Below are 26434 nucleotides of genomic sequence, written 5' to 3'. Positions count from 1 at the left end.
AGTAGGCAGACGGCAGGCAGAGAGAGAGGAAGGGAAGCAGGCTCCTCACTGAGCAGAGAGCCCAACACGGGGCTTGATCCCAGGACCCTGGGATCATGACCTGAGCCGAAGGCAGAGGCTTTTGCCCACTGAGCCACCCAGGTGCCCCCAAATCAGAACACTTAATGAAAAGCAGTACTATTACTGATTAAGCCTAGACAATAGGCATGAATGAGGACTGACCTAGGAAAGCTGAGCTCTAAAGCCACCCTACATCTAAGTCCAGGGGCTAATGAGTAACTAAACCTGGTGTTCAGGGTGGTGATATGAAGCTATCAGTGAACAGGGGGAACTTAAGGTAATACTCACCTAAGGGAAACAGTGGAGAGAAAGAAGGATTGAGTCCTCGGTATTCCAGGGTTTAGAGGGGTCGGATACTGATATCAAAGGTGCCTGATCTATCTGCCTATACTAGTCTGTTTATATGAACGTCTCCCTTACTCTACTAGACTATGAGCTCCTTAAGGATTAGGCGCTTTCTGAGACCCCCTTTTATATTCCCAGAGTCTAAAAGAGGACCTGGAGCATAGTAAGCACTCGGGTTATGTTGACTGTGTGAATAATATGATAGAGTAAATTCAGAGAAGCAAAGAAACATTTATTAGGAGGTAATATGCCCAACCATGGAATCCAATTCTACAATTCTCATCCTGAAGTTGACCTTTTGAAGGACACAAATGTACTGAAGAAACATTATCTCCTCGAGGCCGTGTCAGGAAGTGCTACTGGACTTGCAGCACTTACTTAATCCTCAGTGACACTCTTACTCTGTCTTTCTAGGTAACATTTCCATTTATCTCCATTAAATTTATTTCCATTTTAGTCAGACCTTATTTTGGGACAAGTGGGAAAGGTTTACATGCCACCCCAAAAGCTGGCTGACTTAATTACATTTGGTAATAGATAACTTGTCTGACACTGTCCCTGGATCCCTCATGTGTATATAACAGGCACAGACCAAAAGGAAACAAAGATACCTTAAAAGAGCTGAAATGAGTCAAAAGACAAGAAGATGAAATGTGATTTGTTGTTCACCAGTCACAAGAAAGAAATGGCTACAATAATGAAAAATGTTCAGAAGCTGGGTGGGGTGGGGCAAGTGGCTCAGTTAGTTAAGCCTCTGCCTTTAGCTCAGGTCATGATCCCAGGGTCCTGGGATCGAGCCCTGCATCAGGCGCCCTGCTCAGTCTGCTTCTCCTTCTCCCTCTGCCACTCCCCCTGCTTGTGCTCTCTTGCTCTCTCTCTTCAAATAAATAAATAAGATCTTAAAAAAAAAAAAAGTTCAGAAGGTGATATCGGAAAGAGAAAAAGGAAAAAAGAAAGCAGGAGAGAGAGGAAAAGGAATGAAGACAGGCTCAAGTGGTGGTAAAGAAGAAGAGCAGTGAAAGGAGCAAGAAGATGCTCTGGAGAAGAAAGAGCAATGAGAGGAAAGAGAAGAAAATTCGGTTACACCAGTTCCAATTCTGGAAGCCAAAAGACACAGTATTCAGCCGTTCAAGCCTCAGCAGTCCCTGAGGACACCACTGCAGTACGGCTGCTCCCAGACAAGGAGCAAGGACAGATTATGCCCTTCTCTCCAACCACCCAGCCAACACTTCTTGAAACCGACATGGTGCAAGGCCAGGCATATATAGAAATATTTAATAATTCTTAAAATGTTTAACCAAAGAAGTTAAAGTAAAAAAAAGTAGGGACTTAGAATATTAACTTTGTCATTATTTAGAAATTTTTTTTGTTAAAGTAATCACTATGTTGAACACATGACAAGTTAATGCAGCTCCATATGCATGACAATTGGATACCGATTTAATGTAAATTAAATGTATGATCCAGCTATATAAATAACCAGTCCACCTCTTTCCCAATCAAACATTAAAATACAGCCATCGTCCAGAAAGCTTGAGATGGTATGTACAGACTCACCATCAGTGGCAGCAATAGTAAACTCGTCACCGCAGGAGACCCTGATCACTTGCTTCCCACCCAGGGGTCCTCCCAACAGGTTGATTCCCAGACGCTTCTTGTAATTCCCAACACCCAGCTGTCCACACTTGTTGCAGCCAAAGGTCAGCAGCCGGCCTCGCTCTGAGAAAGAAAAAAAAACAAATAACCAGGCACAAATGGGGCACCGAACAGAGGGAAAATGTAGCCAGTATACAGTTCCATGGATTAGCTTCTGGTTTTAAGCATATACAAACAGAAAGCAAGCTTCACAATCTTGCACCTATGGCAGCTAGGGTATCAAAATCTATGACCAATTTGACCCAGGAAGTGACTCAGTATCATATTTACTAATATTTTATTTTATTTTTTAAGAGATTTTATTTGTTTGTCAGAAAGAGAATAAGCAGGTGGAGCAGCAGGCAGAGGGAGAAGCAGGCTCCCCGCTGAGCAAGGAGCCTGATTGCGGGACTTGATCCCAAGACCCTGGGATCATGACCTGAGCTGAAGGCAGACGCTTACTGACTAAGCCACCCAGGCAACCCTCTAATACTATATTTTAAATGTGAAAAATGGGTACTACCTAACTTAGCAAACTCCTAAGTGGTACTAATTAAAGGCAGTAGTGGTCTGGATATTATAGGCGTGGCATTCTCATTAAGGGATGTAGTGGCTGCATCTATAATGATTACCAAAAAAACCCCATTTACTTGCATGCCTAATTTGTTAATGAATAATACTGGATATGGGGGAATGGGGAAGCAGGAGAATGTTAATATTAAGTAAGAAAAGCTAATACTCGGGACACCTGGCTAGTTCAGTCAGTGGAACATGCAACTCTTGATCTCAGAGATGTGGGTTCGAGCCCCACATGGGATATGGAGATGACTTTTTAAAAAATGAAATCTTTAAAAAAAAAAAATGAAGAGCTAACACTTGAGAAAATAAAGAGCATGAGCTACCGAAGCCTGTGTATAAAGTTACAAATCAACTCACCATCAATAGCAGCTGTGTGAGTCTTGCCAGGGGCAATTGTACGGATCTTATAAAAGGACAGCTGTTTGGCCAAGGTAAAGGAGGTTGTGTAGGGAACTTCATGGTATGCCTGAAACAAGGTAAAACACAAAGCAAAGACTCAAAGGTAAAAATGAAGGGGTAGTAGACTGAGAATGTTGTCATGGTGACCAAAAGGGCTTTTAAGCAAAGTTGTTATTAAGAAGAAAGTGCCAGGTAGCTTTACATCCAATAGAACACAAGACAAAAATAAGCTCAATATGTAATCAGAGAATTTAATTAGTGTATGAGGCAGGATTTTCTGACAACAGAAGTTTTAGATACCTAATCTAAGAGTATAAAAAACATGAACTCTGTATCACAGAAAGTATCTACACAAGGATAGAGCCATTGACATTGTTCTTGGTTAGAGACTCTGCGTATCTAAAGGCAGGGCAAAGAATTAAAATCTTTTTTTTTTTTTTTTTAAAGATTTTATTTATTTATCAGAGAGAGAGAGGGAAGAGAGCGAGCACAGGCAGACAGAGTGGCAGGCAGAGGCAGAGGGAGAAGCAGGCTCCCTGCTGAGCAAGGAGCCCTATGTGGGACTTGATCCCAGCACGCTGGGATCATGACCTGAGCCGAAGGCAGCTGCTCAACCAACTGAGCCACCCAGGCGTCCCAAAGAATTAAAATCTTGAGGACTCTGTCCAGCCCATAATGCAACAAGTTTACTGTGATTTAATTTCATCTACAAGGCAGTGTTCTCAATATGTTAAAACCCATGTTCCCTTTACTTAATTAATTTATTTATTTGACAGGGAGAGAGAGCACAAGTAGGCAGAGCGGCAGGCAGAGGGAGAGGGAGAAGCAGGCTCCCCAGTGAGCAGAGAGCCCGATGTGGGACTCGATCCCAGGACTCTGGGATTACGACCCAAGCCAAAGACAGTCGCTTAACCAACTGAGCTACCCAGGCACCCCCATGTTCCCTTTAGATTAACATCAACACAATGGAATACTATGCAGCCATCAAAAGAAATGAAATCTTGCCATTTGCGACAACATGGATGGAACTAGAGCGTATCATGCTTAGCGAAATAAGTCAAGCAGAGAAAGACAACTATCATATGATCTCCCTGATATGAGGAAGTGGTGATGCAACATGGGGGCTTAAGTGGGTAGGAGAAGAATCAATGAAACAAGATGGGATTGGGAGGGAGACAAACCACAAGTGACTCTTAATCTTACAAAACAAACTGAGGGTTGCTGGGGGGAGGGGGGTTGGGAGAAGTGGGGGTGGGTTTATGGACATTGGGGAGGGTATGTGCTTTGGTGAGTGCTGATTCACAGACCTGTACCCCTGGCAATAAAAATACATGTTTATAAAAAATAAAAAAATAAAAAATAAAAAAAAAGAAAAAGAAAAAGAAAAAAAAATATTCCCCTCATGTAAGTTTAAAATTTCACAACAAATCCAATGTTACAATAAAAACCCAAATCAAGCAATGATATTTCTAAATATGCCTTTTCAAACGATGTAGACACACTTCCCAGACTTGCCCCAAATTTGTACTGTCCCAGTTGAGAATCATTACTTCAGAGATTGCTTAAAAATTCTTTTTTTTCTTTTAAAGATTTATGAGAGAAAGAGAGAAACAGAAGATAGACAGACAGAGTGGGAGAAGGAGCAGGGGGAGACGGATAAGCAGACTCCATGCAGAGCACAAAACCCAACTCAGGGCTCAATCTCAGGACCCTGAAATCATGACCTAAGCCAAAACCAACAGTCATACACTTAACAACTGAGCAACCCAGGCACCCCACTTGAAAATTCTTATTCACCGAGTCAGGAAATTTTTGTCTCTCTTTTTTTATTTTAAGTAGGAAAAATGCCGAATGTGGGGCTTGAACTCATGACCCTCAGATTGAGAGTTACATGCTGCACCAATTGAGCCAGCCAGGTGCCCTTGGAAACCTTTGTCTCTTAATTTGTTTCTTTAGAACATGACAAAAACTCATCATATTAACACAAAGAGAAAATGAAGACTTAATATCAGCAGTGAATTTCATGACATCCTCCAAGGAAGTGAATGGTAATTACATGTACTAAGCCCGCACAGGATCAGTGATTTGGGAGCAATAAAACTTAAAAAACTCTCCAGGGAGGTGGTACATGAAAATGTTTCATGTTAATTTTCTTGTACCTAATTCAGTAATAGGGTAGAACCTGACCCATCACTTGATTTTTTGTAACTAATTTATTTATTGAGGCATAATACACTATAAAATCTTGTACAGCTTGAAAAATTTTTCTGTATGCCTATAAATGTAAAACCACCCAGATCAAATTAGAAACCACTTCCATGACCCTAGGATCCATTCTGTTAATAACCATACCCCTTTGCCCAGAAGTAACCACTACTTAGACTTCTGCCATTCCATGTAACTGGAATCACATAGTGTGTACTCTTGCGTGGCTGGCTTCTTTTGCTGAACGTAATAATGTCTGTGAAATACTTTATTCTAGGTAAAATTCCACGGTCACTAACCAACAGCATTCCCAAAGAAATTCCAACCTAAGAGAAGTTCTGACAGCGTGGTTAGGGCACCAAAGAGGGTACTCACTTCATGGTTGATGATTCCAGACATGCACTGATTCAGACCCAGCTTGTTGAACTCATTGAGTCCACAGGCCAGCACTTTGCCTGACTGGGTCAGCAGAAATGTCCCATCACAGCCACACTGAACTGCAACAATAATCAAGGCCTTGGGAACATCCACCTGCATGAAAAAAAAAATCAGAAATATATAAAAAAAAAAAAAAAATCTCCAGATGTAACTTGCATTAGGGAAAAAAAATTCTTTCAAAAGTAATGTCTTGCATGTAGCAGAACTGCCCACAGGAAAGACTGCTATATCCTCTTCAGATTTTTCCCAGTGGCTTAAAGACTATAGTTTTCAACAAGGAACTCAGGTTTGATAATAAAAGGCAATTCCAGGTTGGCTAAACAGACAGCCCTGTCAATGTTTGTTTTAGTAGTAGGTCTTACTTAGAAAGACATCTCAAAAAACACTGGGAAAGGAGAAGCTTCAACCCATTGCTGATTCTGTCCTCTGAGAAGGTAGGCCCCACGACAGCTACAAAAGAAACTCAGTAGCCCTCAAGGGTCTTAGTCTGGTCACATTTTAAGTGTGGTGACAGAGTACTGAGATAGCAGCCAGGACTTCCTTCCAACTGCTCACATCCCTCTAAGCTAACTAAACAGGGCTGGGAATGGTAAAGGGACAGGAGGTTTGTCTGTGAAACTCAAACCTCAGTGTTTCTATTACAGCCTTTTCAGAAGAGGAGCATTCATCGTCCCACAAATACTGTAAGTTGATTTTTTAAATGTAAATAAACATAGTTAACAGTGAATAGTACAGTCAATTACAGGCAACCTTCCAGTGGGCAGGCCAGCCAGCTGACCATGCTCCTCCTGCAGCTTTCAGCGCCTGTGCCAACTCTGGCAGGGCCAGCTCCTGCAGTGCTGAGAGTAATTTGGTATTATGTTTCATACAACATGACCCCTAACTACAAACATGTATTTCATCTGGTGTTCAACTGTGGAAACTGGAGGCGAAAATGGCTGTTTTGGGTAAAGAGATAATATACTGCTTTCCAGTAACTTCCCAAGGAATTTTCTGGGGTGTATTTAGTTTGATGTGACTTTTTCATGGTACATGCTGATTTCAGCTCTCATTCCTGAATAAAATGTGACTCCAGAGTGTCCACAATGACTGTATACTCTTTCTCAACTGTTTATGATTTAGTCAAATGACAAGGCCACATAGTGCTAGATTGTCAGTCTCCCAGATAGAAAATATTCCAGAAATAAATACCTTGACATAAGGAGTCAGGGAAAGAGCAGTCTACGTTATCAGTGGAATCTGTGTGACCTAGATAAGCTTTAGGAAGAAGCTGCTTCTGAGTTTACCTTTTGTGGTGTATAATAATCCTCTTCTGAATCCAAACCCAGTCGTCCTGAGACACACATAAGAAAGAAAACCATTAAAATGAAGTCCTTCATCCCAATGAAAATATTGTGTAACATTCTTTTACTGAAGCAACACTTCTCAAGTACAGGCTACATGATGTGTTTAGATACATACAAGCCTGAAATCAAGTTGGCCCCTGGGAATAAGTGGACAGAGACAAGGCTACACCTACCATATTCACCACAGCCCCAAGAATAGACTTCTTTGTTTCGTGTCAAAACCACCACATGATTATCTCCACAGGAGACCTGCTCCACTGGATTGTTCAAGAAGAAGTTCAGCTGCATGGGTTCTAGCACTTCGGGCCCAGCAACCTTGTCTACTCCCATGCAGCCATAATAATCAGATCCAAAGGCGTAGAGCTGACCTTCATCTGCAAAAGGAAGGAAGGCCATAACCATCAAAAGAATGACTCTGTCCAATCAGAAAGCTGGGCAGGGCTAGAATGTGATGGTCCCAGCGAGGGATTTCATACGAAATGACTACGTCAGAGAAATCCGAAAGACAGACTGTGTAAGTCTAGAGTTGCTTTTATTTAGGGGGTCATGGGTACTATTACAACAATTTTTTAAAAAGTGGTAGTACCATGCTGAAATTCTATTGGGGTCATCTCTATTTTCTAGAGAAAAGTAAAAGTGAGTAATGGCAAGATGAAAACTAAACTTTAGCACTGGGTATTATACGGAAGTGATGCACCACTTAACTCTACTCCTAAGACCAACACTGTACTGTATAGTAACTAACTCGAATTTAAATAAAAATTTGAGGGAAAAAAATGTAAATGGATTAAAAAAAAAGCTAACTAAACTTAAACTCTTGATTCCTCATTTGATATTATCCATACCTAACTAGGTGGTAACATTAGTTTTCTCCCCAACTGGAACATACAACGTATTTTTCCTGAACCCACCTCTTCTGTTTTCCACGTGCCTTTCCTTGCTTATCAACCATCCTAATACTATAGCAAACTGAGGATGTTGTTATTAATGTGTGTATCTGTTCACTGTCTTTGGTTCTCTGAACAGTGTCTTTTGCTATAAAATCCCAGTTAAACCTGCACAGCATTAAGTACAATACCCCACATTAAATGCGCCGGGATGCTTACTGTTGATGGCTTACCTGTCACACAGACAGTGAAATCATCACCACAAGACACCTGACGGATAGCTTTGCCTTGCAACTTTTCCACATGCTTTGGCTGTCGGTAGGAGGCTTTGTCTCCATGGCCCAGCTGACCATGGAGTTTAGTACCCCCTTGCATATTCTGTGAAATAAAGAGGTCTTGTGAAGTTTTAACTTTTCATGCCAAAAGCTAATCTTCAACATAACTTCTTATCACAACACCAAAGGAAAAAAACAGCTGGAAATTTAGAAATTTAAAAAAAATAATCAAAGAAAAGTCAACCTTTAAATGATGGTTAGTAGAAAACCCCTGCCAACAGGTAAAGATTTAAAAAGTATCCAGATTGATATCCATCAAGACTTAAAAGACTATATTCCCAATTCTGGCCTTCTCCTTCAAGTCTAAGGTGAACTTTTATATTTAATTATGAGTGTTAGTGAAAAAAATTCTTTATATAGTTTAATTTGATTGTTTTCTACTGGAATATAGCCTCTTGGAAATCCTTACTAGAAGTTTTACAAACTTTGGTCATAGTTTCCCTGAAATATGGAACAATTATAAAAATCTGGCTGCATCAAAGAGGTTGCTACATAGTACTGAGAATAGTTCAAAATGATGTTTCAACAGTTTTATAGAGAAAAGTAATTCTTTTCATTCGAGAACACAACTGTAAGTTCTTATGTAAATGTTTTTTAAGGGACAATAACTTCAATTCATCTGTGGCAGCCCCTCAGGGGCTAGTTCTTTAAGGGACAGGGTTTTAAGGAAGTAACAGTTAATATTCTATAACAGAGGTCAAATATTCATTCTTTCAACCTATCGCTAATTGAACATCTACTGTACACACTCGAGACAAAGCCTGTCCTTGTGGAGAAGTTATCTGTGATGCTGGAAAAAAATGAGCTCCCTCAGGAAGGCAGGGCTAGAATGTGATGGTCCCAGCGAGGGGATCCAGGAAGAAGAGGAATAGTGAGAAGAACTGAGGGCCTAAGACAAGGCTGGGTAAAGGAAAAGCACCCTGAAACAAGTGAGAAGGCACAAAAAGACAAGAGAAAAGCCAAGAGAGGATGCTGTCATGAAAGTCAAGGGAAGACAAAGGTCAGAGGAGGAAGAGATCAACTATGTCAAATGCTGCCAGGAGGTCAAGAAAGTAAGGACAACAAACTATCTGTGTTTTTTAAAGGATTTTATTTATTTATTTGAGAGAGAGAGAAAGAGAAAGAGAGAGGGCACAAGAGAGGGGTGGCAGGCAGGGGAAGAGAGAGAAGCAGATTCTCCACAGGGAGCTCAACATGGGGTTTGATCCCATGACCCAGCGATCATGACTCGTGCTGAAGGCTGACACTTAACCGACTGAGCCACCCAGGCGTCCTCAAAGTATCTGTTTTATGTTCACAATTTATAGGTCATTTTATTAAAAACAGTTTTAATCAAGTGGCAGGGATGGAAGCTGCATTGTAGGTGAATGAGGGGTGAGTGGGAAATAAGAAAACAGGTAACAAATACAGGTAATTTGTTCCAGAAGGTGAGAGAGAGGATGAAATCTAGAGGGGAACAAAGGGAAATGCTACTGAAGATATCTTCAATCACTGATACAGGTCTTGGAATTTTCCTGATAGGGTCCACTGCTTCATTTGTTTAGAACTATTTCATAGATACTGGTTGCTCTGAAACTCACGGTAACAGAACAGAGTGATTAAGTGACTTTCTGAAATCACCCAGCTGTAAATGAGAGTCCAGTCTCCCGAGTCCAAACCTAGGGCTCTTTTCATTCTTTTTTTCCTTTCTCCCATTCATTCATTCATCAAGAAATATTTACAAATGATCTAATATGAACCAGGCACTGGGGAAAGATACCTCCATGAACTAAACAAAGATTCCTGCTCTCATAAGAGCTTACATTCCAGCACCCCAACGCTGCCATTCCTTCAGCACACGTTCAACGAACAAAATACCTAGACAGCCTCAGCCCAGTGAACAATCAGGCTTACATCAGTCTTCTGACGTACTTAGCATTCACTTACCACCCAGGTGTATAGTTCCTTCTCCACTGTGACCACAGCAAAGTGGGTATTCCCTGCACACACCTGCCGGGCACTACAGCCACTCTTGATGACATCCAGTTTCTGGGGAGTGGATTTTCCACCACCCCAAACATAGACTTCACTGGTTCGTGACGTTACCACAGCAATGGGTGCTTCAGTCACAGTGCTTGACCTGTCAACAACCCCCAGAACAAAGGCACATTTAACATAAAAAACTATATCAAAGAAAAATGCTTCCAGTCTGTTCCCAGAGAAGAACTGCCAATTATGGCGTGAGACAGTATGTTCCTTCTCGACAACTTATTTCAACCCTCTATCATCGCAGGCCTTGCAATTCCTGCCTTAGGGCTTCATCACAGCACAGCCAGATCGGATTCCAGTCTGGTCTGTAACACCTACACTTTTCAGTTTTTCAACATTCATCATGGTAATGATGTCCACTTCAGTATGAGGATGAAATTATAGCCTTTTGTTTTCTGAGAAATGACTATCTGACACTTACGCAGAGGTTGGCTTCTCAAAGGATGCCAGCGGCTACTTACTGGGATCAAACAATGCATGGAGCAAAGAAAGAAAGACCCCCTGATGATATTTTAAGAGATACCACTTTTTACGAGTGTCTTAGGCATTACCTTGGTCTTTTTGTAGGTGCATTAAGCAGTGTGACTTTTTCCTCCATCTCTCTACCAAAAGAAAAGCAAAGATACATGAGTGAAAGAATAGGTTCCTATATTGTTCCAGTGTCTCTTTAATACATTTCACAGATTTAATCATCTATAAGCCATATGCCTCCTGTAACACGACAATACTTTTGGAAAAGTACCTCGATACGATTCAAACAGTTACACGGGCCTGGCTTTGGACAAATCATTAGATACGACAGAGCAAGCAGTTTGGGGCCATTTGTTTTCTTTCTCCCAGAAGCATTCAAGCTGGAACAGAGAAACTAGAGTACTTCTACTGCACATTTTAAATACCTGTTGACCTGTTGACCTCTCCATCCAGGCTGCCTACTGACCTTCCATACCCAGCGTCTCTAAACCTCAGCTCATTCTCTTTCTCCCATATAGCCTTTCTTTCTGACTCTCCTACTTCTGCAACTGGCACTCCCCATTCTCCCAGTGGACTAGGCTTAAAACTTTTGACTCACCTGTCTCCCTTTCTTCAATATTTGAGTCCTACAGATTCTACCAATACAGCACCCTTTATATTCCCCTCTCCTCTCCAGGCTTGCCGCATTAGCTCTGGGCAACTCTGCTTCCCACCTAGACTGCAGTAGGACCTCCCAATAGGTCTGACTCCCCACACTGCCAATCCACTCTATTAGTCCCATACTGAGTTAACACTGAGATTAGTTTGCTAAATGAGTCTTCCTTAGGCATGCCCCTTATCACACAAACTACCCTCTCATAAACATCCACTACTGTATGATAGCTTGAATTAAGCACAGATCCCTTAGCCTAGCATTCAAGAACCTTACTACCTTTCCAGCCTTCTTCCCTTCTATTTACTCCCTATATTCTAGCCCAGGATTCTTGTTCTGTCTAAAACACTTATAGCTGAATTCCTGGGGCTGATGCTTAGGTACCAGCAGTTTCTGAAAGCTCTTGAGGTGTTGCTATTGAGAACCCCAGGTCTAGAACCACTAATCTAGTCAAGTAGTCAGTATTTCCTGAATATTTTCCACCGTTTGCTATGCTTTATCCGGAAACCTTTCTGTCTTACGTTTTTCCATCAAAGTACAAAGTTCTAATGAAGTACTGTGTATAAATCTATAATTATCTCAATAAAAACTGCAATTAAAAATTATCGATGCAGGGCGCCTGCATGGCTCAGTTGGTTAAGTGGCTGCCTTTGGCTCAGGTCATGGTCTCAGACTCCTGAGATTGAGCCCCACATCAGGCTCCCCGCTCAGCAGGGAGTCTGCTTCTCCCTCTCCCTCTGCCTACTGCTCTGCCTGCTTGTGCTCTCTGTCAATAAGTAAAATCTTTTAAAAAAAACTATCAATGGAAATATTTGAAAAGAAATTAAAACAGTGATTATACTGTTGGGAAAAAAGTCAGATAACAAAGCTACATATGCTTAACCAGCACCAAAGGGTGGTACTACTGAACATGCATTGGACACAAGTGGAAGGTAACAGTGCTATTTCTGGAGTATTACTTTCAGGCACTAAAACACTCACAACACCTTAACTGGAGAAGAACCAGAAAAGATTAATTAAATAACACAACAAAATTAAGGTATTGACCAAATGACAAAGATTATGGAATTAAGTACATACTTAATGTATCTAAGGGCAAGACTTGAAAAAAGAACAAAGCAAAGGTTTGAATATTGGGAAGATACAGAAACAAGGGACTGGCAGGGGAGGAAAAAGGACAGTAAGACAAAAATAGTAGGATGAGAATAATAAAGGGGAGAGTATGACTCTTGATCTCAGGGTCATGAGTTCGAGCCCCACAGTGAGTGTAGAGATTACTTTAAAAAAAAAAAAAAAGGGAGTAACAAAGAATACAACTTCCTTTAAGTTTGGATTTGAAGCCTCCTACAGGACGTGAGGGATAGAGGACCTCCTTCCTATCTCTAGAGACCTCTAACGCAGAAAAAAAATCTCAGGAAGTAACATGTCAACAATCATGCAAGCTTATTCTGAAGAAGATTCCTCCACTGCAATATACCATCTAAATGAATGCACTGAAAAACAAAGGCCCACTTTAAATCCATACTACTATCTGACAATTGCTGAGCATCTTGTTCTAGGCCCTGGGCTGAGCACTTTATATGCATTCTCTCCTTTAATCCTTACCCTATCTGACTTTATAGAGGAGAAAACTAAAGAACAAAGATGTCAAATAAGTTGTCAAAGAAAATAACACAACTCATACAAATCTAACGATGTTGGAGTGCGGAGCCCTCCCCCCTTAAGTACTATACTCCAATGCCCTAACTCTCTCTAGATTAAAACTCACAGATGAGGACAGCACAGGGCGCTAGGGTCTCATCAGTGTAAATTCAGAACAAAACAGCACAGGCTAAGGAGGTGAAAGTCAGGAGCTCCTCTCAAGCAGCAAAAGCAAAGATGTTGGTAGAAAAAGGCACCAGAGAGGCCAAGTCAGGAAATGCTGCCCTCTCTTGTGGTCCTCTGATCAGGCTTTTAACAGTCAACCATCCACAGAAAGACAACAGAGTGGACGTCTCTGTACTTTACCTCCTGCGTTTCCTGAGAAGAGGGCGATCCAGAAGTTCATCTGCTGTGGGTCTCTGCTCAGGATCCTAAAAAGTACAAACTGGGTCAGTTTTAATTTAAAGGAAAACGGCAAAATGGGGTTGAAAGAGGCATTTTACTTCCTCTTAGAAGGCTGCATGCTAATTACTCAAAGATCACTGTATATTATCCTCGTTTCAAAAACAATTTCTCATGTCACATTCCATGTTTTATGCAGATCATCTTATTATCATCAACACCTGCACATGAATGAGAATGCACCTTCCTTACTTGTTCAGTTACGGCACTGCCTCTCAAACTGCAATATATATAGCATATAAGAATCTCCCAGAGTGCTTGTTATAAAGATTTCTGGGCTTTACTAACAGAAATTCTGGTCCAGTTGGTCTGGGGTGGGACTCCGAAATCTTCATTTTTTATTTGTGAAACTCCTCCATTCCCTAGCAGTTCTAACACTCTATGTTCATGAACCATATTTTGAATAATGCCAACCTGGAGCTACACTACTATCTATACAACTACACATATTCTGCACCGTAGGAACTCTAAATTATCTCTGACTACAATTTTGTAAAATTAATCTATGAAAGTTAATCCTGATCATTAAAAAAACAGAGCACTACTTAGATGGCAAAATCATCTCACAAATCAATAAGGTAAGAATAAAGCAGAATAAAGCTTCAGGATTTGTTGCCTGAAACAAATAACTATCATGAATTACCAATGCCTATTCCTCTGGGTATAGCCACATATATATCTTACCCTGGAGAAGTGAATGTGTCTTTGTGCCGGTTCACCTATGCATATCATACTCCAAACACTATGGTGTGAAGGGAAAACCCTAAACAGAAATCAACATGTAAGGGGCGCCTGGGTGGCTCAGTGGGTTAAAGCCTCTGCCTTCGGCTCAGGTCATGATCCCAGGGTTCTGGGATCGAGCCCCACATCGGGCTCTCTGCTCGGCAGGGAGCCTGCTTCCTCCTCTCTCACTCTCTGCCTGCCTCTCTGGCTACTTGTGATCTCGCTCTCTGTCAAATAAATAAATAAAATCTTAAAAAAAAAAAAAGAAAAGAAATCAACATGTAAGTAACACTTACCTGGTCAAGGCACGCATGCACCATCTGAATCAGTTCCAAAGAGTACTGGCTAGAATCAACTTCCATGGCCCGGATTCCTTGTACAATCTTCACACACAAGTTGAGTGGATTCTATGACAAAATGATTCTTCTTGGTTATATAAAGATTATAATCTACTAGTAGGGCCTCGGAAATGTCTGTGACTTTTTCTTTTTCCTTTTTTAATTTTTTTTTAAAGAAATGGCAATGGTTCTGCATTGGGTTTGATTTCTTTCATAACTATTATTATGCATCACCAAGAAATGGCTAGGGATACACTGTTGCAATCAGAAGGAATAAAGCCAAATGGCCAACATAGAAATATGATTATGTGGCCAACAGTATAATACCTGGAGTATATTAGAATCCAACCCTTCAAATGAATCCCAAGAAAAAGGAAAACAAGATTAGCTATGCTTCCTGGCTTTAAGTACATTCTTTGCCAAGTAATCTGCCTCCTAATTTATATATTCTCATAATGGTTATGCAGGGGATACTCTGCTGCAACAGATAAGGCAGTGAATAATAAGGTGACAATGATAATAATATTATAATAATAACACCATTAACAACTTTATTGAGAGACCATAGTGTGCTAGGTAGGCACTCTTACAAACCCCCTGTAAGGAGGTTATTATGATTACCAATTCAGAGATGTAAAGTAACTTGCCCAAGACTAAGCAGACAGTAAAAAATGGGAGTCATAACTCCACCCAAGGTCTGTGTTGACTCTAAAACTCATTTTCCTTCCACTAAAGTATTTAGAAGAATCAGATGATCCTCCAGAATAAACTTAAGGATTTAGGAAAATAAACAAATCTCATGAAAGGCCAATGAATTTGCATTCTCTTACATTTACATTTTTCATATACATTATCACAGCATCTCTCTGAGAAAGATGCATATTTTTTCCTTGTTACAGATAATGAAATAGAGGATCAAAGAAATTCTGAAAACTATTCTAAAGTTCTCACACATGGATTGTAGAGAACATTAGATGTGAATCCATTTTTGCTACTCAAATTGGTCCATGGACTAGCAGCATCAGTATCATGTGGGAGCCTGTTAGAAATGCAGAATATTGGGAGGCTCTCCAGACCTACTGAAAAAAAGAGTCTGCATTTTAACAAGGTGCCCAGGTGATTTCCTATGTGTATGAAAGTTGGAGAAGCACTGCTTTACACTGGGCTTTACTTAGAAAGAAGAGAAAAAAGACTAAAAGGAATTTGTTGTCCATTGAACAGTAACAACCTCTAATGTAAGAGTCAGTGTGTGTAATTTTTTTAGAAAAAAGGTCAAAACACTTAATGAACATTACATAATTTGCTTTAGCTTAAAAAAAAAAAAATGATGTAGCTGAAGCATAAGAAATGAAATGGCTTATCCAAACTATAGCATCACGCAGTGGATCCTAGAGGCAATTTCCCAAAATTATAGCCAACAAATTCAAGTACAATGCTCACAGCACCTGAGTAACATTATTTCAGTGGGGAACTGAAGTTAAAGATAAATCTGGTATACAGCATTTTAATAACACACTACATCAAGCCAGTGCCTGAATACTTTTGTCTGTTTGTTTACCTATAGATGATTTCTGATGAAGAAATCAGAAACTCAGGGATAAAGGAATTTGATTTTCTCAACCAAGTTATACCATTTGCAAGGACCAGATGGGGATAATACAACTTACTGTAGCATCAAATGTTCTCTTTAATGTAAGCAGTTCAAAAATGACACAGCCTACTGCCCAGATATCAGACTTGAAATTGTATTTTACTCCTTGGCAGAGCTCTGGAGACATGTAATACGGAGTTCCCACAAGCTGAACGACAAAGAAAACAATCAAAGAATAACTTCATTTCTGAGGTAACTCTATTAATATTTTAACAACTAAAGTAAATTTCCCACAAATAGTGGTAACAACTATAAAATATTCATCAGCATATTCTAAAAAAGTTTTTTATGAGATGATGCCACTATGGGAGAAATCTTTTTCTTATCAAATTCTTTCAAGGACAGAGTACTATGAAACCAGAAGAGTAATAATTGGGTTTTATAATTCCTAGAAGGATGAAATCACTGTCCTTAAAGAGGAACTTATGTCTACTCTTTACCAATGGTCTTTCTTAGGATCAAGTGAGAAGGGAGCTCTGCAGTTAAGATGGTGTATGGTATTAACATCAGATTGTTCTCTGCGCATCAGCCTTTATTTGTAACACGGGGCTCCTGAACCAGAAAAATTCAGAGGAAACACAAAAAGATATGTCCAACATCATAAGCTCAAATAAATGCTAAATAAGAGCTAAACTGAAATCTATGAAAGATCCTAAACCACAAAAAAATGGTAGAGCATTTCCCTGTTTTTATTTTTTTCTAATTAAAGATTTTTATTTTTTTGAGAGAGACCAAGGGTGAGAGAGAGAGAGAGAGAACGAGCAGGGAGGAGGGGCAGAGGGAGAGGGGGAAGCAGACTCCCCACCAAGCGGGGAGCCCAGTGGGGGACTCGATCCCAGACCAGGACCCGATCCAAAGGCAGACACCAGACCAACTGAGCCACCCAGGTGCCCTGTTTTCCTGTTTTTAGAAAGCAATGGAAGGGCTATGAGGTCAGAGCTGTGATGTGGGCAATGACTTTTTTTTTTTTAAAGATTTTATTTATTTATTTGAGAGAGAGCATGAGAGGGGAGAAGGTCAGAGGGAGCAGACTTCCCATGGTCAGGGAGCCTGATGTGGGACTTGGACTCTGGGATCATGACCTGAGCTGAAGGCAGTCGCTCCACCAACTGAGCCACCCAGGCACCTGACTCTTGAAAGAATACCTGAGCATTCGAATGCCTGTTGGTAAGCACAGGAAAAAAGACTCCCGAAGACTTGCTTTATAAGCAAGAATACTGAGAAAAGTGTGTGAGATTTGGAGTGGTGTACATTTATTTATATCTCAGAGTACTAGAAAGGAAAAGAAAAAAAAATTAAGACAAGGGCAACATACTTACTGTCTCAGCCATGGAATACTCAGAATTAAGTTTCTTGGCTAGGCCATAATCTCCAAGTTTTATTAGGTTTGCCTTAGTCAGAAAAATGTTTAATGTCTTTATATCTCTGGAAAAAAAAAGATATTGTATATTAAACTCCTACAGACAATTATTTTGTTTCATCCCCGACTCCGCCCAGAATTAGTACAGAATAAACTGAGGGGTTACCCTGTTCACACTGTTATGGGATCCCAAACAGTGGTCACCACTTTCCCATGTACTTTAACATTGAAAAGAGGATTTGGAGGAATGGAGTCAGAGAATTAACTTCGTTCTCCAGGGCTTCATAGCACAAGCATGTCTCCCACACCATTGAAGATGTTGGGAAAAACTGAGAGGGCCAGATGGAAAACACAGTGCCACCAGGTAATCCCATAATTCCTATAAGGTGCACTTCTTCCTCAATTACCATTTATGTCTTGAATTGGTTGGTATTAAAGTTTCAAATCTGTTAAGAAGAGGGAGGAGGCTCACAACCCAGCAGCAACATGACTAGGCTGTTTAGCTCACCTAAATAAAATCACTGGTTATTTTTCTAAAGATGAGTTGGTCATATGTAACACAAATAAACTGTGCCTGGTTTACACTCTGGGTTCCTTAAGATGTGAAAAAAAACAGAATACGCTTTGAAACTTTTGAAAAGAAAATAATATGCAACTAGTAGCCATTCAATAGCCATTGAGAAGCACATGTTAACTGAAAGAATAAGCCACCAACAAAAAAATACTGGTCAATCAACATTAATCTCTAGCAATAATCAATGACTCATGTAAGAGGGGTATAATGTGGAAATGTTCTAATAGTTCTTTCCTATAGCTAGAAATGAATAGAAAGCAGGTTCCCCCCCTGCCCTGCAAAGAGCTGGTAAAATTGTAAAATTAATTGTACAAACTAGCTTTTTATCTAAATTAAGACTCATTTATAAAATTAAAAATACTTGCCAATTATTATTGGTCATAGAAAATATTAACTGTGAATTCCAACCAATCTAATACCACTTCCCTTAGTGGCTTTTAGACTTTATTGATGAATTAATGAATTGAACTCTAAAACATCTCTTAAAGAAGTGACTGAGCAGTACTTAGCTACTGAGAGTCTTCCTAGATCACAAACATAATTTAACTTCAGGAAGTAAAGGTAACACTCATAATTACTCACTCTTTCCTTCCTAAATTATATTAACGGAAAAGCCTTGCCTGCTTAACCAAAAATATAATAGTGCTGATGGGAGGTACCCAAGGTGGGGGTTAGATTGGTGGGGAGGAATCCATCCTGTATTTTTGGTTTACATAGGCCCCACATACACCCAGCATGGAGCCCAATGTGGGGCTTGAACTCATGACCATGACATCAAGACCTGAGCTGACACAAGAGTTGGTCGGTTAACCAACTGAGTCACCCAGGTGCCCCTCCGTCCCATATTCTTTCACTCATTACCTATGAAGGATTCCAGCTTTATGGATACAGCTCACTGCTGAAACAATCTGAAATAGGTACCACACCACCATCTATAGAAAAAAATAATAATAAATTATATTTGGATGGGAAACAAAAAAATTCCACTTAAATAAAGACACACACACTAAAACAAACAAAGGAAGCTACAATCAGAGGTTATGATTCAACATGACCTGACATCTCTTGCTTGGAGGTTGAGTAGGCAAAGAAAAGTGGAAGGGGTAAAAATAAAAAGCAAGTCATCATAAAACAGTTCCAATGCCATTATAAAATATAGTATGGTGAAGCAGAGTTCTGGGAAGAAATCCAAGAAGAATGCAAAGGTATAGAAAACTGGGCATACCAGTCTGCAGTAATAGAACCGGGAAAGAAAGCCCATAGAGAATCATGATGTGGAGGTAAAGCGTTTAGGAAGCAGCTATAGACAGCTTCCTTGTTAGAGGTTTCCTTTCTCATGAATAGCAACCAGAGCCTGGAAGGAGTCTGAACAAAAGGAAAAAAACACTCTTCATTGTTGGAAGAGTAAATATAGGCCTAGAATGCAAGAATCACAACAATACAATTCTAGCTTCCTTCCACAGAAGCATGAATTACCTCTTCCTCAAACAACTTGTCCTTTTGACGAAGGATTTTGTCATACAGGTTCCCTCCTACAATTAAACAAGAGAAAGGTGTGAAATGCTTCATAAAGATCAAAGCTTGGCTCCTGTAGCTACTAGATTTTAACAGCTGACACAAAAAAATGAATCTCTCTTGACTTTTTATAAAACCCTCCCTATCCTTCAAGGACTATATCCAAAGTCTTCTTCAAAGATTCCCCTCCCTAACAAATGAGGTTTGATGCAAAAAATAGGAAGTACATTTTTAGAAAAGAGAAGAATAAAGGCTAATCTTTTATTATCCCAAGTAACAAAATACCTTGAATTTCTTCAAAATCAGAAGATTTTCTTCTCTAGAACTCTTTTTAAAGAAATCTGCAATGTTTCTGTAATAACTCTCTGATGTGACTATTAGAACATTTGGGCTATACCTGTGATGCAATGTTTTGTATGTACAGGGGCATCTCATCAACAACTTCCTTTTTTACTACTTCACACTGAAAAGGTTTCCCATAATTTAGGGGACACCCTAGACTGTTTCCATTCATTACTCCCTTTACTCCTTTCTGCAGAGTAAGTCTGAATGTGCTTCTCCCTTGCCTTAATCAAGTAACAGACTACAAATGATCACCATTCATTTTACTTCCTCCTAAAACTGTAACTCACACCTTAGTCCTGGCTCAGTTTCACAGCTTCATTTCCCCTGCAATTTAGTAACTCAGTGTTTTAACAAATCTACCATTTGTTCTAGTCCCTCCTAACCACAAAGGAAGTTAATTGCTTGAGGCTTCTGCTACTTCAGAAATCTTTAATATAATCTTGCACATTTAGGGTTGATCAGAACTGGCAACAACCATAGTACACAAGAGACAAGACAAAAAGTTAGAACTCTAAGAGCTTTCTCTTAGAGATTTAAGTGAAGGATATGCTGGGAATTCCTTAGCATGTAGCTTAAGAAAGGGCTTTGAGGGTTCTCCTATGTAACAAGGATAACAGCTAGTACAGTGTGTATTAAAGATTTGCTATACACCAAGTACTAAGCTGTGGGGTTTACATATTCATTTAATACAATCACCCTAGGAAAGAGGTACTGTTATTAATAAACTCATATTAAGATGAGAAAGCTGAGGGACAGAGAAGTTTCTTGGGCAAAGTTACAGAGTTAAGAAGTAGTAGAACTTGTGATATGGATTTAGAGTCTATATTCCTACGACTGAGCTAATACTGATATCTTACAAGCAAAATGGTCCAAAGAAATCAGAGACCAAATAAATTAAGGCCATGAATTGCTATGTGTCATTTTCATTCAGCTTTGATCTTTGAACCACTTTTCCACTGGACAGCTTTGGCTGAGTCGATATAAATATCACTTACAAGATTTCATTAAATATTACATCAAGCAGTGTCAAGCCAGGCACTATGTCTCTAGTGCCTAATTAGATGTCTAACATTAATGCCTAACTAAAGTCAATTCATGTGAAAAAAAACCTTGAAAAGTGAATGTAAAATTCAACTCGACAAATAATTTGAAGATGGAACTAGAAGCATAAGAGAGAATTTGAGTATGCCGGGAAAAATCCCTCCCCTTATTTCGTAAATCACTTAAAAATTCTCCAAAAACTCTTATCTTAAATTATCTGAACTATTTCTCTTAAACTAGAAATCTGTTTAAAGTTTTTAATCAACGTATATGCCTCTTATTTTCTTCTCCCTTTCAAGGTAAGTACAAGCACAACAATGTCCTGCCAGAGGAGGTCCCACTGAATTTTACCTTACCATTACAATATTCCAGCTCAATCAGCAGAGTGGTATTGTCCATGAAGTGATTGTAGTAGGCAATAATATTGTCATGCTGCAGCAACGCCAGAATAACAATCTCATTCAAGGCATCACGACGTTCCTTCTCTGACAGTCGGGTCAAATCAACTTCCTTCCACACAACCAATGAGTCATCCTACAACACAGTAATAGAGGTATCGTGCTTTCCTCTAGCCTGGCAGAGAATGAATCCACACCTTGATACGTAAGCCTAGAAAAAAAAAAACTTCCCAGATGGGCAGAGACTGACTCCTTTCATTTTTTCCTTTAAAGAAAAGAGGAACAGAATTTAATGGTTCTTAATACAATTGAGCATTGTCATTTACTACAGGACTGGGGAAAGTAAAGCACTAAGATACTGTGACATTGTTGCTACACTTACTTAATTTGCATGATGTCAATTCCAGGTAAAAATATGAGCGAGGGGTACATCTCAAAGATTTCTGTTGAAGGACATCATGACAAACTGCTACTAGTCATGATAAACACTGTAGTAGGGCGAGAATACTGGAGATATGGAGAACTGGAGAGAGTAGTTACTTAGAGTTGACCATAGTTTCTTGTAAAATGGAAATATTAAAACTTACCTCTACTTGTATAAATTTAGATTTCTCTAGAGTGATTTCTATTTATGCTTTCTAGATAGAATAAGTCATGCCTGAGGGCTTAGAATTCACTTCCCTTACCTGCCCTATTTTGGAACTGTGTCTCCTACAACTTTTACACATCATGTATTTTCCTTTATCCATGACAATTTATCTGCAACTCCCAATATTCACTCCCTTTTATAACACTCAAATTCTTTACTGATACTGCTCTCCAGCCCAGGAGCATCCCCACCTAAATCACTCTCCCTCTCCTTTAAAATGATTCTGCCAGGCCTTTTAGGGGGATATCCTGATTAAACCTTCTACTGTGCATTTATCCAGTGCAATCCATTCCTTCATTTTCAGAACTCATACACTGATATGATATTTGTGCATCATTTCTCATTTATATACACATACAACTTAAATGCTCTTTTCTTACTTACAGGGCTAACTTGTCTTCCCACTGATATATAACCTTCTGGAGGGAAAGGGCTGCTTCTAATCAACCCTTTGTAAATTCACAAACCTAATAAACATTTGGTGATATAAATAATGCTATGCCAGTTTGGGGAAGTGTAATCAAATTTAACATAAAACCAACCTCAATAATCAAGATCAACATGCTAGAAAGGCATGTGCGAGGAAATGTGAAACTCTGTTCTAGCCCAAGATTTACTTCTAATTGAAGTGTCAAGTGATTTAAATATACTGTCTTAGTTTCTTTAATTATAAAACAGAAATAGCAATGCTCATCTCTTTTTCATGAGTACAAGTAAGAAAAACAGATACTAACGGTAACCCTAAAATCATACACTAATGTTGCGTTAAGATAAAAAACACTTGAAGATTTTTTCTTGCAACCACCCCTCTCCTCCATCTTTCAGCCTTAAAAGTATGCTAGCTTGGAACACACCCCAGAACTGCAGATGGATCACTTATGGATGAATCATCATCATCCAAAGTCAAGTTTAAGACTTTAGGGATCACATCCAAATAAATGATGGTTAGTTTTTGGAAGTAGTCACCACTACAGGATTTCAGGTCAGTGTTATGCTCTACACTTGGGGGTCAGTGATCCACGAATCTCTCCAAAGGATCTGTATATATGCAATAGGGGATGGGGGGAGGGTGGGATCATGTTTCCATCAGATTTTCAAAGGAGTCCTTGCCTCCCGCCAACCCAAGTTAAGAAACAGTGGCTCAGAATGTATCGAAAAGGTATCTCCCGTGCATAAACACTGATGAAGAAAGCAACGACGAACCCACTGATCTTCCAGAAAAATCTCCAATTAAGTGTTCATACCTGAACTTAAAAGATAACGGCAAAGACACGGAGTTGCCACTGACGTGGGAATTTTGAAGATACGCCCCTCCTCTCCACCCCGACCTTGGAGAGCTATACACGTGAGAGGAAGTTTTGACAACACTTCACATTCGTATGCCACTTTAATTTACAGTTTGCAAAGTACCTTCGTTCGATCCTCAAAATTAAACTTAAAAAATCAAGGTTATTTTTTAGGATAGTCATCATTAACCCCAATGTACAGATGGGGAAACTAAAGCTCAGAGAATGTCTTGCTCAGTTCCCCGGGTTCGACAGAAACGACCAGTCAGTAAAACCAGTCACCTACAATTCCCAGTGCAAGTGAGCTGGAAGAATGGAAAAGACCCTGAGACATACACCCTGCGGCCAGGCAAATCTAAGTGAGGCCGAGGAGCGAGCTGCAGGCAAAGCCGGGACCCGGTCGGGGCTGGGAAGCGGGGCGGCGAAAGAAGGGCTGGGGCGGCCGGAGCCAGGGGCCGCTACCTCGGTGCGGCGGTACAGCGTGGCCTCCCCGAAGGCGCCGCGGCCCAGGATGCGGATGGGGATGTAGTGCAGCTCCTCCTGCTCCGCCGCGCCGCCGCCGGCTCGTGGCCCCGGGCCGGAGCTGGGCCCTGGGCCCGAGTCCCCGCCACCCCCGGACTCGCTCCCAAAGTCCGAGTTGATGGAATCGCAGTGTCGCTCGTACTCGCCCAGCACCGACATGGTGGCGGCTGCGGGACCGGCCTGCGTGTCCCCAGCGGCGCTGGCCGCACTACGCCTCTCTCGCTTCAGACGCCGGCTCGCGGCTCCGTCAGCCCAGCAAACCCGCGAGGCTCCATGGTGGCTCCTTCCCCCTGACCCGGAAACAGTTCCGGGTGCTTCCGGCCCGGCGGGCTCTCCCTCCCGCCCCCAACGCCCTCACCGCCTTCGCTCGCCCACTTGCTTAGTCTCGCGGTCCTGGCTTCCCTCCCTCCCACCTGCCGCTGTGCGTGACGGGGAACCGGAGACCTCAGGCTGCGGTAGGGGAATCGCCTTCGGGTGTGTGGACCCCGCCCCCGATCCCTGGCCACGTTCCAAACAGCTTCGAGGTCCGGAGGTCGCCCAGTGGCTTTGTGGCGCCAGGCCTATCTCAAGGGCAGTGATTCCACGTGGAACAGTGCTCTTTGTTTAGTGAGATACTGAAGATGCTCCAGTAATCAGAAATGCTTACCTCCTGTCATCTCAGTCCGTGGGCCCAGTTATTGCTCCCGGAGCCACCCTAGGTCCCTCTTCTATGCAACTCCAAAAGTAATTCAAGTCAACGCTCCTTACACTCTTTTTCCAGATTTAACATTCTCCTTCCGTGTGTATTTCCACATCTTTGACCGTCTCATTTCATGCAACGTTCTTTAAAGCACTAGGTGTCAGACAGTGTTTCTGTGGGTGGGAAAGCTACAGGAAGGTGTTCCTTACCCGCAAGTCACTGAGAGAATTGTAATACAGTGAAAAAACATGTTCCATCAGTGACTGACCTTGGTCAACTTTACACCTCTAAGCTTTTTTTTTTTTTTAAATCTGTAAAGCTGAAGTTACAGGACTAACATCACAGAGGTAACAGCTAACTTATTAAGTGTTATGTTCCTGACACTATGCTAAAGGTTTTCTTTCCTGGAGCCATCCCACTTAATCCTCATATTATTTTCATTCTATAGAAGGAACGGAGATGACCCAGGTTAAGTCACCTGCTCAATGTTACACAGCTAGTAAGGAGAGCTGGGAGTCAAACCCACTAATCTGGATCCACACCATTCGGAGAGCATGATGTTTTGGGACCAAGAGAAAGTTCTGTGGCTGGAGGCCAGGGTATATGTGGTATAAAAGCAAAAGAAGACAGGGCCTCAACTGTTGAGTTTGGCTTTCCTGGCAATAAAAAATTATTCAAGATTTTTAAGCAGGGGAGTACATGATTAGTAACTGTGTGTCCCAATTTGCTGGTGAAGTCCCAGTTCACACCTTTCCCCCAGGAATAACAGAGCTTTATTTTGCTCAAGTGCCCAGCTCAGACAATAAACAATACAGTCACTTTATATAAGACCAAAGTTATATTTTACAAAGAACAATGTGGAGGACAAAGACTAGAGGCAAGGAGACCAGTTAAGAGGAAATTTATAGTCTAAGAAAAGAAGAGGCACTGAAGTATTTATCAGTGAGAGTAGAAAGGAAGTCCAGATTTAAGAAATCCATCTGAAGAACATTTTTTTAAAACTTCTTAAAAACATTTTATTATTTTACCTGAGAGAGATAGGAACAGAAAGCATGAGTAGGGGAGGGGAAAGGGGACAAGCTAGCTCCCCACCAAGCAGGGAGCCTGATGCAGGCCTTGATTCCAGGACCCCAGGATCATGACCTGAGCCCAAGGCAGACACTTAACAGACTGAGCCACACAGGCACCCCATCTGAGGAACATTTAGAACTTTGTGATCAGTTGAGATGTGGTTGATGAAGTAATTGTGAGTCCAGGAGATTCACTTTGTGATTTTTCATGAGGTGGACAGTGATAGCAAGCAGAGGAAGAAGATACCTGGTAGAACGGGATAGGGGAGTTGTGAAGGATGAGTTCACACTCCTACCTATGACCTCTCTACAGCTCATCAGTGACCCTTCTAAGGTATGATACCCTACACTCTGCATAAACATTCCACACTAGCTCTGAATAGGAGAGCACAAGGGACTTCTGTCTCCCTTGATCTGGGTGGAATATTTCTATTAGTATACTAGCCTTTGTAACAATAGTCTGCTTATACCGTACTTGTACTTCACAAAGCTGCTTTTCCACATCCAAAGCAATCCAAGGTAACACAGCTCTTCCACTAGATTACATCCTTATCTGCAAAGCTTGAAAATACTGATGTCTTGTTATGTTCTTTGTTGACTATCTCCATTCATTAGAATGTAAACTTCACAAGAGCCTGGATTTTGTACTCATTTACAACTATGTATCAGTGCCTAGAAAAGTGCTTGCTATTAAAAGCTTAAAAATTATTTGATGAGGGGGCACCTGGGTGGCTCAGTGGGTTAAGCCTCTGCCTTCGGCTCAGGTCATGATCTCAGGGTCTTGGGATTGAGCCCTACAT

The 26434-nt window shown here is 40.8% G+C and overlaps 1 protein-coding gene across 2 annotated transcripts in view; it reads right to left on the bottom strand.

The window, feature by feature from the left end:
- The window catches only part of NEK9 (NIMA related kinase 9), a 36859-nt gene extending 12679 nt beyond the window's left edge, over positions 1 to 24180 (bottom strand). For both annotated transcript variants that reach the window (XM_059373715.1, XM_059373716.1), the window contains exons 1-16: positions 23826 to 24180; positions 21387 to 21564; positions 19606 to 19661; positions 18991 to 19061; positions 17515 to 17620; positions 16212 to 16343; positions 14503 to 14613; positions 13388 to 13452; positions 10809 to 10859; positions 10156 to 10348; positions 8128 to 8272; positions 7181 to 7381; positions 6948 to 6994; positions 5599 to 5754; positions 2977 to 3085; positions 1963 to 2124 (exon numbers count right to left, since the gene is read on the bottom strand). In XM_059373715.1, coding sequence (XP_059229698.1) covers positions 1963 to 2124; positions 2977 to 3085; positions 5599 to 5754; positions 6948 to 6994; positions 7181 to 7381; positions 8128 to 8272; positions 10156 to 10348; positions 10809 to 10859; positions 13388 to 13452; positions 14503 to 14613; positions 16212 to 16343; positions 17515 to 17620; positions 18991 to 19061; positions 19606 to 19661; positions 21387 to 21564; positions 23826 to 24044 — 2002 coding nt within the window. In that variant the 5' untranslated portion in view covers positions 24045 to 24180. The remainder of the gene's footprint in view (positions 1 to 1962; positions 2125 to 2976; positions 3086 to 5598; positions 5755 to 6947; positions 6995 to 7180; positions 7382 to 8127; positions 8273 to 10155; positions 10349 to 10808; positions 10860 to 13387; positions 13453 to 14502; positions 14614 to 16211; positions 16344 to 17514; positions 17621 to 18990; positions 19062 to 19605; positions 19662 to 21386; positions 21565 to 23825) is intronic.
- Between the last annotated feature and the right edge of the window lie 2254 nt (positions 24181 to 26434).

Source organism: Mustela nigripes, chromosome 13 (genome assembly GCF_022355385.1).
Source record: "Mustela nigripes isolate SB6536 chromosome 13, MUSNIG.SB6536, whole genome shotgun sequence".
NCBI classification, from domain to species: domain Eukaryota; kingdom Metazoa; phylum Chordata; class Mammalia; order Carnivora; family Mustelidae; genus Mustela; species Mustela nigripes.
The sequence above is the reverse complement of the archived record's forward strand: the minus strand, read 5'-3'. Positions and strand labels throughout refer to the sequence as shown.